General features: G+C 38.3%; 1 protein-coding gene and 1 long non-coding RNA gene across 2 annotated transcripts in view; both read right to left on the bottom strand.

Annotated features, from left to right (window-relative positions):
* Positions 1-1,154: 1,154 nt before the first annotated feature.
* Positions 1,155-6,793, bottom strand: LOC129348099 (uncharacterized). The gene is made up of 3 exons (XR_008600527.1): positions 5,760-6,793; positions 3,716-3,826; positions 1,155-2,007 (listed from the first exon to the last, which is right to left on the bottom strand). It is a non-coding gene; the product is annotated as an uncharacterized LOC129348099 (long non-coding RNA).
* Positions 6,794-9,184: 2,391 nt separating this feature from the next.
* LOC118471406 (N-lysine methyltransferase KMT5A-A-like) overlaps positions 9,185-12,025 on the bottom strand; it is a 3,177-nt gene continuing 336 nt past the window's right edge. Inside the window, exons 1-5 of the mRNA XM_055007913.1 lie at positions 11,517-12,025; positions 11,122-11,231; positions 10,284-10,384; positions 10,020-10,121; positions 9,185-9,290 (exon numbers count right to left, since the gene is read on the bottom strand). The exon at positions 11,517-12,025 is cut by the window's right edge and continues 336 nt beyond it. Of these exons, the coding sequence (XP_054863888.1) occupies positions 10,118-10,121; positions 10,284-10,384; positions 11,122-11,231; positions 11,517-11,625 (324 nt within the window). The 5' untranslated portion in view covers positions 11,626-12,025 and the 3' untranslated portion in view covers positions 9,185-9,290; positions 10,020-10,117. The remainder of the gene's footprint in view (positions 9,291-10,019; positions 10,122-10,283; positions 10,385-11,121; positions 11,232-11,516) is intronic.

The following is a 12,025-nucleotide window of genomic DNA, read 5'->3' as shown; positions in this document are numbered from 1 at the left end:
TTAACAAACTTAATAGCCGGCAGATTGATTAGATCCTCAGTTATAGGGGCAGAACTCAGGCGAAACATGGAATGAAAAATAATCATACACACAGGCTTGTGCACTCACTCTCTCTTTCTCACAGCTACACACACAAAGAGATACACACATACACACACACACACACACACACACACAGCAGCAGCTCACTAACCTTCTCCTCCTCCTCACTTGTGTAATTACTATATGCATATGGCGGTGAGTGGATTGGGAATGAGGCAGAGTGAGATTTTAAATAAACCTTCAGTTTATAATGAGTCAGACCGCCATGGCTAGTTTAGCTCTGATTGTGCTCCACTCTAACGAATGACAAACCTTCTCCACTGCACATGCGCGCGCGCGCGCGCGCGCGCGCACACACACCCACTACACACACCCACACCCACACACACCCCACTACACACACACACCACGACACACACACACGACACCACACAGCACACACGCGACACAGCACACACACCCACAGCACACACAGCAACACACACACACATCACCCCATACTCGGCAGTACCTCACTTGAGGGGCCTGCTTCTCGTTGCCCAATTGGTGGTCCACCCTTTCCAGTGGGTGCTACGAGGCTTTGTAAAAAATCAGCAAGGTAAAAAAAAAAATCTAAATGATATAATATCACTTCAAATTAACAGAATTCACAACTTTTGTCTCCACACCTTTTTTGGTCACATCTGGGGTCCCGTTTTTTAACATTTAGGACTTGTGAGGTCTTTTTCACACACGCATGTATATCTCATACACTGTTATCTTAATGGGGAACACATTACAATCTATGACAATGAATTACATTACTTGGTGTTAATTTTTGTCCAAACACACTGGCGGACTGAATCAGGATATACACTCTAATTTACGTTCTCTACATTCTGCATCTCCCTCTCTCTTCCCCCTAAATACTCACAATGCAGTACTATTATGATCTTGTGTAAAGACAAATGAACGCAAAAAGCAGTGATTAATTCAGCATTATTTATATTACAACTACAATCTAATATAACTTTCATTGAGACAATTTCAGGTGTTTAACTCCAGAGGAACTTAAAATGGATGAATATTTCGAGCCAGAATTCACTGATCAGAAGCTGGAAACAGGAGCGAGAGAGAACAAGACAGAGAGTGAGGAGACACAGAGAGACAATGAGACACAGGCAGAGAACGAGAGACAGACATTAGACACAAAGAGAGAACTAGACATAGAGAGAGGACGAGATACAGAGAGAGAATGAGACACAGGCAGAGAACGAGAGACAGACATTAGACACAAAGAGAGAACTAGACATAGAGAGGACGAGATACAGAGAGAGAATGAGACATAGAGACAAGGAGACAGAGACGAGACAGAGAGATAATGAGACAGAGATGAGACAGAGACAATGAAACAGAGAGACGTGACAGAGAGACATAAGGAGACAGAGAGACAGAGAGAGAGACGAGACAGAGAGATGAGACATAGAGACAGAACCAGACATAGAAAGAGAATGAGACAGAGAGGGACAACGAAACACAGACATAACACGACATAACCCTAATGAATGAACAAAACTTGGCAGTCTTATGTAACATTCCACAACAAACAGAACATTCTCTTAACAGGAAATTGGCCATTTTAAGGTACTAAGATGGCTGCTCTGTTTACTCCATCATCTGTTTGTGTTTGTAAATGCAGCTGTGTAGATAGTGTTACCTGGCAGGTACAGTTTGAATAAAGCAGAATCCACACACTGCTCACATCTAGTAGCAATTCACTGTAGTTCTCTTCTGATGGCAGAAGATTCTTGAAGTATTTTACTGCTTTCCAGTCTCTGTTTCCTAGTGCTTGAGGTTCTGCAGTAATACAGTGCTCACAGTCCACTTTTTCGGGAACTTGGCTTCTCACTATGAATTTCCTTAAATGTCTGTAAACTGCAGCAGATTCCTCTGGCGTCCAACGTCTTTTGACAGCAGATTGTTTACCTAAAGAGGCAAAAAAGACATACAATACAAGGAAAATATCTTAAACGTGGTCCAAGAACTATAGTGAAATGAGGACAAATCTGGACACAATTTCCAAAAGCTTAATCTCAATTTCAGACAAAACAGAATATCTGCAGGGCTAATCAAGGCACCACAGCATTATTGTTACTAGTGTTGCTTTCGTCAACAAAAATTATGACTAAATATTGTTGTCAACAAACCTTTATCACATGACGAAAACGAGATGAGACAACGTAAATGCTGGTCATGTGATGATAACTATAATGAAATATATAATGCAATATTGTTGACCAATAAAAACAAGACTAAATTTGGTTTACAAAATAAAAACTACGCTAAAATGCCTCTTCATTTTCGTTGACCAAAACGAGATGAGATGAAATGTTCTTTCGTCTCGTTTATTTATTATTTTGTAGTATTTCTGTTTCCCGTGTCTGGGCTGCATCAGGTCACACTGCACAGATGCAGGCAATGTGACTTACTCAATCCTCACTCGTTCCCATATCCATGCAAAAAAAAGCTCTGCAAATCCTAAATTGTTGATTCTGATTGGGTTGTGAAGACTTATTCCTGAACAAATATATTCACTTTGACAAATATGGGTTTTATGGCAATCAAACAGATACTATATCTGTGCCAGGTGCCAGTGAAAAGAAAATCTAAGGTCAAAATATAGCCATAGAGCAATGTGTACTGAAAAGTTTTTTGTTGTTGTGTTGTTGTTTGTGACAACCAGTCTTAAAATAACACATACAGGTGGGTACAGCTTATGTAGTTGCTGTTGAGACTGCTGATTATTTGATTCAGCAGTTGGCATAATTCAGTACTGTCTGTTCTTTTCTGTCAACAAATTCCACTGTATGCAGCCAGTGTTTCCCATCCCATTATATTTCTCCTAAGGTCCAAACCATTTGTAGTGTTGTTATATCTTTTAAAACTTCTATGATGCAAAATCTGACTTCAGTTTACAAGCAACGAAAGCCATAAACAAACATTTTATTTGTACTTTTTAGTATGTTGTTGTGGCTTGAGCATTCATGCACCTTGTTTCTCTTTATGTTAAACTTGAATTTGTTAATTTTTTTCTGGCATTGTTGTGATGCCATTTTATTTATTTCATTTAAATTTGTGTGTGTGCACTAACATGTTTGGTTGGTAAAAAATAAGATACAGATATGCTGTAAATTCAAAGCAGAGCATCTTTCGTGTCTGGAATGGATGTATTGTTGAGCCTATAAGGTAATAATAATATGATAAAAAGATAATCTTGTTTGAATTGTGAAATGGGTTTGGCTAAAAGAACATTTTGGTTTTGTCTATACTACTTGGTATGTATACTATATTGACTTGGTTAAATATAATTGCATTACTGAAAAGAGACTGAAATACAATTTTCAGTGACTAAACTAGACTAAAGTGTTGTCAGTTTTTGTCGACTAACACAAATAAAATAGTCATAGACAATTCTGACTAAAACAAGACTAAAATGCTCAGACTTTTAGTCGACTAAAACTTGACTAGACTAAAAAAGAGTATGAACTTGACTAAAACTGATAAAAAGTAAAATGACAGCTTGACACAGATGAGACTAAAACTAAAATTAAAACAGGCTGCCAAAAACAACACTAGTTGTTATTGTTGCAAAAACCATGTGAATCATATCTATCAAGGAGATTGCAAAGCTTACCTCTCTTTGTTGTTCACACCATCTGGTTTTGGGCAGATGATGAGGTACATTCTTGCAGGGATGCCGCACTGTCCTCATCTTCTGAGTCCTCGCCTTGTGCCACACTGGCTTCTGGGTACAGAAAAAAATAGAGAGCATACATAGATGTAGACAGGGTCAGAATTTGATGTGAACAACATAACAGCATGGATCCATCATGCCTTGTATCGATGGTTAAGGCTGCTGCTGGTGATGTAATGGTATGGTGGAGATTTTCTTGGCACACTTTGGGCCCCTTAGTACCAGCTGGTTTATACCTCATATCCTGCCTAAGTACTGCTGCTGACCATGTCAATCTCTTTAGGACCACAGCGTACCATCTTCTGATGGACACGTCCAGTAGGATAATGCTCCATGTCACAAAGTCAAAACAGATAATCTCACACTGGTTTCTTGAACATGAGTTTGACAATGAGTTCTCTGGACTCAGATGTCCTCCACATATACCAAATCTCAGTTCAATAGAGCACCTTTGGGATGAAGTGGAACAAGAGATTGGCATAACAGATGTTTCATGACACCAAGAATTAAAAGGGGTATACTCTAGCCTAGGCCAGTTTATAACTGTTGACACAAAGATTAAGCATGCTAAACTCTTAATTGTTTAGTTAGTTTTTTTTTACAAAGAGGTATGCTCAGCAAGCAAATCATTATGAAAGAACATAACTAGAATGTCCTTGAGCTAATTTAAATTTAAATAATTTCCTCCAGGATGAATAAAGTAGATCTTATCTTAAATGAAAACAGTTCAAATTAAAGGAAAAACTGAAAAATTGAAGCAAAACATTATGAAAGAACATCCACATTGGTTAGTGCTGCTTTCACTTGTTTCTGTACAACAGATTTTAGTATAATACCTCTTTGTATTGTCTTTGACTTGTGCTTAAACTAAGATTGACTTGATCTGCATTTAACAAGCCAGATTAAACTCCTGGCAAAAGTATAATTTAGCTTTTATACCCCAGGGGCTGAAATAACCCAGAATAAAACCTTCCAGGCTAGAATACATGCCATGTAATATGAGATTACATCAATCAAATGAATTTTATCTTAATTTAAGAACAGTCAATTAAGTTAAATCAAGCATTTTAGGCAAAATAAGGCTATACAGTAGCTTGGTAGTTAGCACTGCTGCCTTGCAGCTAGAAGATCCCAGGTTTGCATCCTAGCCTGGGCCTGGGATCTTTCTGTGTGGAGTTTGCATGTTCTTCCTGTGCATGTGTGGGTTTTCTCCAGGTTATCCAGCTTCCTCCCACAGTCCAAAAACCTGCTGAGGTTAATTGGTGATTCTAAATCATCCATAGGTGTGAATGTGACTGTGATTGTTTGTCTCTATGTGTAGTCTTGTGACACATCGCTACCTGTCCAGGTGAACCTTCACCCTAAGTCAGCTGGAATAGACTCCAGCCCACCATGACCCTAATGAGGATTATGTGGTGTATAGACAATGGATGGATGGATTTTATGCAAAATATACTATGAGATATTATGCCAATGTAATGGTTTATTTCTGGAGCACAAATCAAGCCAATCGTAATTCAAGCACAATACAAAGGTAATATAAATAGATATTATACTGAAATCAGCTATACAGTCACAATGGAAATCAACAACAGCAAATGTTGATCTTCTTTGATAATGTTTTGCTTACAATATAATTTTATCTTAGTATGCAATTCAGTTTTTCCATTGATTTGAATCTCTTTAATTGTAATTAGTTCAAGGACATTTTAGTAAGAATAATGATTTACTTGCTAAGCATACCTCTTCGTAAAAAAAACAAAAAACCTAAATAACTGAACAATTAAGAGCTTACCATACTTAATCTCTTTGCGTCAACAGGTGTAAACTGGCCTAGGCAGAGTATACCCCAGGGTATACTTTGGCCTAGACCAGTTTGTATTCTTTGGCTGGCGAGTTAATCTCCAGAGCCAGTTACACCAGTAGTTGTATTTAATAAAGTGGCTGCTAAATGTATGTATTATTAAAGTAAATCCAAGCTTACCTCTCATTTTTGCTGACACCACTTGGTTTTGGGCAGATGATGAGGTACATTCCAATAGGGGTGCCACACTGCCCTCATCTTCTGAATCCTCTCCTTGTACACACTGGCTTCTGGGTACAGAAAAACATTATTTTTATATATATAATTTTTTGACTTAAAACATGAAGTAATTGTCAGTAAAGCAAAGTCTGGCTTTGAATGAGGGGAAATGATTTGAAATGATGCTGTCTTGAAGTTAATACTTCAACCTCCAAATGACTGTTCAATATGACCATCTTACTACACGGTTAACTGCCTACTGCGCTGGCACAGAAACATTAAAACCTATCTTGATGTGTCACTTGTAATGTAAAGGATAACTGCCACATGCTTTGTGCCTCCACAAACCAGTCAAGTTGAACTTTACAGACATATATGTCCAGAGTCGTATCTGTATTAAAGTCTTACCCTGACCCTTTAAGTGACAACACAAGTGAGTAAAAACGAGATGTTTACGGGTTGCAGCCTTCGTGAAGCCCTTTCAGACTTAAAGGAAGGGCCTTCTGTGCTGTCCTTATTTGAATCAAACAGAGCATCAGAAAAATCTGGTATTCTATCCATCAGAAAAAGGAAGAAAAAAGTATGACTATCCATTTAAAAAATCAGTTACAAGAAAAAGATTTTGTTGAAAATAGACTATAATAATTACTTGTATTCAGACTGTCAGAACCGTACCAATAAGCTCTTTGTCCTTCTCAACTTTGGAACAACGTTGTGCTCAGAATGCCCACCAGAATAGTTTTTCATGGAATCCTCATCAGTTTCATCCACTATGCTCTCATTTGAACTACCCAGAGGCTCACAAACATCTGATATTCTATGCATCTGCAAAAACATAACAGAGTGATGTCAAGGTATGGCTATCCATCACAAAGAAAGCATTTTTAAACTACATTCTATTGCCATAAAAAATAAAAGTGTCTGAGAAATAGCAGAATGTTTTCTGTACTCCTTTTCTTTCTGACAACCTCATTGCAGTGCAGACTCAGAAGCTGGTCTTCTATACAGTCCTCACCTATTTCATCACTTAGGGGATGATCCACGAGGGGCAACTGCCATACGATTAACATCTAAATTCAGTTAAACATAACGTAAGCAGTAAGGAACATGGGTTTAATTATGACAGGTATTTTCCCAATAATATGCAGAGGTACCAACAAGTGTCACAGTGCGTTACAGATGGTTAGAATGCATCAACTTCAAATGAACCTTTTCAAACATGCAGCAGCTCAAGTAGTGTAAAAATATACCTGCAATTATCAGAGTTTAAATTATGACATATGTTGCAGCAAGGATATGAAAGCACCTAAGTTGTGATCCATACGGAGGGCCCCATGAGGGTCAAGACTAGAAACAATGTGAGTGTGTGATGTGAACTGGGCCCCACATGGTGTGTACTGGGAACATGTGTGTGAGGCTCACAAGAAGTTAAGGCGATAAAAGTATGAGTGTGTGACGTGAACTGGGCCCCACATGATCTGTCCTGGGAACATTTGGGTGTGATGCCCACTGGCTTCAAGAAGTGGAGTAGAGAAATGTATGAGTGTGTGATGTTAACTGGCTACATGAGGACAAGATTAGAAAGGTGTCAGTCAGAGGAATTCATTTCCTTAAAACCGAAGTCTATATCATCACCCTGAATGAAAGGCTGCGTCAGACAAGCAGTATGAATACCTACTATCTTGGTAATGGAACTACATAGTGTGCAGACCAACAGTATCTACATTACCTGTGCATGAGCATCATCTTGGTCTGAATCCTCATGTGAAGCACCATGTATGGGGGACATCTCAGTCTCTACTGCCACAGCAGAAGCCATCTTGTTTGTTACCTGCAATTTAGATACAAACAAAAAACATTAAGCACTGATAGATATCATTTCCTCTATTTAGAAATATGCACGTTACTAGAGTTTATGTGAAAACCATGTTTGAAACAGCATAAACTGAAAACTACATGTATAGCATCATCTTCTCCGGAGGTACCAACAAGTGTCACAGTGCGTTACAGATGGTTAGAATGCATCAAATTCAAATGAACCTTTTCAAACATGCAGCAGCTCAAGTAGTGTAAAAATATACCTGCAATTATCAGAGTTTAAATTATGACATATGTTGCAGCAAGGATATGAAAGCACCTAAGTTGTGATCCATACGGAGGACCCCATGAGGGTCAAGACAAGAAACAATGTGAGTGTGTGATGTGAACTGGGCCCCACATGGTGTGTACTGGGAACATGTGTGTGAGGCTCACAAGAAGTTAAGGCGATAAAAGTATGAGTGTGTGACGTGAACTGGGCCCCACATGATCTGTCCTGGGAACATTTGGGTGTGATGCTCACTGGCTTCAAGAAGTGGAGTAGAGAAATGTATGAGTGTGTAATGTTAACTGGCTACATGAGGACAAGATTAGAAAGGTGTCAGTCAGAGGAATTCATTTCCTTAAAACCGAAGTCTATATCATCACCCTGAATGAAAGGCTGCATCAGACAAGCAGTATGAATTCCTCCTATCTTGGTAATGGAACTACATAGTGTGCAGACCAACAGTATCTACATTACCTGTGCATGAGCATCATCTTGATCTGAATCCTAATGTGAAGCACCATGTATGGGGGACATCTCAGTCTCTACTGCCACAGCAGAAGCCATCTTGTTTGTTACCTGCAATTTAGATACAAACAAAAAACATTAAACACTGACATCCAACATGTTCTATATTTAGAAATATACATGTTACTAGAGATATGTGAAAACCATGTTTGAAACAGCATAAACAGAAAGCTACATGTATAGCATTATCTTCTCCAGAGGTACCAACAAGTGTCACAGTGCGTTACAGATGGTTAGAATGCATCAAATTCAAATGAGCCTTTTCAAACATGCAGCAGCTCAAGTAGTGTAAAAATATACCTGCAATTATCAGAGTTTAAATTATGACATATGTTGCAGCAAGGATATGAAAGCACCTAAGTTGTGATCCATACGGAGGGCCCCATGAGGGTCAAGACTAGAAACAATGTGAGTGTGTGATGTGAAATGGGCCCCACATGGTGTGTACTGGGAACATGTGTGTGAGGCTCACAAGAAGTTAAGGCGATAAAAGTATGAGTGTGTGACGTGAACTGGGCCCCACATGATCTGTCCTGGGAACATTTGGGTGTGATGGTCACTGGCTTCAAGAAGTGGAGTAGAGAAATGTATGAGTGTGTAATGTTAACTGGCTACATGAGGACAAGATTAGAAAGGTGTCAGTCAGAGGAATTCATTTCCTTAAAACCGAAGTCTATATCATCACCCTGAATGAAAGGCTGCATCAGACAAGCAGTATGAATTCCTCCTATCTTGGTAATGGAACTACATAGTGTGCAGACCAACAGTATCTACATTACCTGTGCATGAGCATCATCTTGATCTGAATCCTCATGTGAAGCACCATGTATGGGGGACATCTCTGTCTCTACTGCCACAGCAGAAGCCATCTTGTTTGTTACCTGCAATTTAGATACAAACAAAAAACATTAAGCACTGATAGATATCATTTCCTCTATTTAGAAATATGCACATTACTAGAGTTTATGTGAAAACCATGTTTGAAACAGCATAAACTGAAAACTACATGTATAGCATCATCTTCTCCAGAGGTACCAACAAGTGTCACAGTGCGTTACAGATGGTTAGAATGCATCAAATTCAAATGAGCCTTTTCAAACATGCAGCAGCTCAAGTAGTGTAAAAATATATCTGCAATTATCAGAGTTTAAATTATGACATATGTTGCAGCAAGGATATGAAAGCACCTAAGTTGTGATCCATACGGAGGGCCCCATGAGGGTCAAGACTAGAAACAATGTGAGTGTGTGATGTGAAATGGGCCCCACATGGTGTGTACTGGGAACATGTGTGTGAGGCTCACAAGAAGTTAAGGCGATAAAAGTATGAGTGTGTGACGTGAACTGGGCCCCACATGATCTGTCCTGGGAACATCTGGATGTGATGCTCACTGGCTTCAAGAAGTGGAGTAGAGAAATGTATGAGTGTGTGATGTTAACTGGCTACATGAGGATAAGATTAGAAAGGTGTCAGTCAGAGGAATTCATTTCCTTAAAACCGAAGTCTATATCATCACCCTGAATGAAAGGCTGCATCAGACAAGCAGTATGAATTCCTACTATCTTGGTAATGGAACTACATAGTGTGCAGACCAACAGTATCTACATTACCTGTGCATGAGCATCATCTTGATCTGAATCCTCATGTGAAGCACCATGTATGGGGGACATCTCAGTCTCTACTGCCACAGCAGAAGCCATCTTGTTTGTTACCTGCAATTTAGATACAAACAAAAAAACTACTGAAAAGTACTAAAAGTAGAGAAATGTATGAGTGTGTGATGTTCACTGGCTCCATGAGGACAATAGTAGAAAGATGTCAGTCAGAGGAACACATTTCTTTTAAGGCCAACACTGTCTACCTCGCACCATTACCTGTGCACAAGCATCATCCTGTTTGAATTCTCATGTAAAGCACCATCTATGGGGGACATCTCGATCTCTGCTGCCACAGGAGAAGTCTGCTTGTTTGTTCGCTGGAATTCAGATACAAACAATAAAACACTACATGCTGACAGACACAATTTGCTCTTTTTCAGAAATATGCCTTTTTTTAAGTTTAGCTGAATGCTTATCAACAAGTCACAATGCATTATGGAGACAGACATAAAACAGTAGCTGTCATGCACTAGTTCACCAATTTTTACTTTTGCAACACATTTTTACACAAATTAGCAAAAACAAAGTACCATTTTACGCCAATCACCGTAGTTGTACTCAATTTCAGATCCGATTTCTATTTTTTCACAGCAAATAGACACATATGTGGTGTGTTGTTTACTATGATTTTTTCATGATGCAATTTGGAGATCTGTGATTTTCATTCACTAATCTTCCAAGAGAGCCGTCTTCTTTTGATACATCAATACTAAAAATGTAAAAGAAAAATGTTTAATTCTAAAGTGTGCACCTATTTACACTTTTGTTATCAATTCCTTTTAATATACATGTTTTAACAGTGTGATGAGAATAAGATACTATAACATATCAAGTCTCCTTGATGACAACTTATGTTACAGACTTAAACTAATTTATTAGACTAAATTGTTAAGTCTATTCTATGTGTGATTACAAAGATTGTTCCTGTTGTCATTCATTAACCATTCAAAACCTTGTTTGAGATTGCAATCAAAACATAATTTCTGCAAAATGCAAAACTTTCTTACCCCCAGCGACGTTTTTGCCATTAAAATTCAAACAGAAATGTACTCACTTTCTCCGAGTAGTGTCTGGACCGGCATTCTTCAACTGACATGAGTTCACCTCTGTATTCCAAGAGGAAAGCTCCTGGTTCAATGGGCTGGGTCACAAACACTCCTCTTCCTATGAGGACATAATTAAATACACATTTAATTGAAGAAACACTTAGTTGTCTCAACTTTTCTAATAAAAAAATGACCCACAGCTCATAAATACTGTCTGGCAGAAAAGTCTTCTGTTGTGTGTTGCATGTGTGAAACAGCAACATCGGAGGAATACCAGCTGGGGATTCAGCGGTTTTCCTCTGTTGTGTATGTGTGAAAGAGGCTTGTTTATATAAATACTACTGTAGATATTTTATACTGTGCAACTGTGTGGTGTAACATGCAAAGATTCACTGTCCCATACCTTTGTTACTATTAATAAATCTTTCTATAAATCCCGGCTTGTCCCTCGAAGACAGAATATATGATGTTTCATCATCAACAGGCTGTATCCTGTTCTTCCTTTTTGACATTATGGCTCTGTAAAAATAAAACCCAAAATATTGCACAGATTTTGCACAGGTATCTTATAAAGATACCTAAACTTATGAATGTATGACCAATAAAAATGCAATACCACAATATTATACTATAATGAGGAATTTTCTTTAACCCCTGAAAACAGTGTGCAACGGCTGCAACTAATGATTATTTTAATAACTGAATAATTAATTATTTGCATTAAAAAAAGGAATACAGTTTTAATTTTCACTCGTGTAATAAGAAACGGAACATTAATTAAATTTCACAGTGCGAAAAAGTGCCCAAATGTCCCTGAGTAAAGTACATACATTTAATCACAAGTATTCTAATGAAACTACTCTTACAAATACAATTTATAAAAGAAATACACAAGTACATGTAATAGAGAAA

This window comes from Amphiprion ocellaris, chromosome 23 (genome assembly GCF_022539595.1).
Source record: "Amphiprion ocellaris isolate individual 3 ecotype Okinawa chromosome 23, ASM2253959v1, whole genome shotgun sequence".
NCBI lineage: Eukaryota > Metazoa > Chordata > Actinopteri > Pomacentridae > Amphiprion > Amphiprion ocellaris.
The sequence above is the reverse complement of the archived record's forward strand: the minus strand, read 5'-3'. Positions and strand labels throughout refer to the sequence as shown.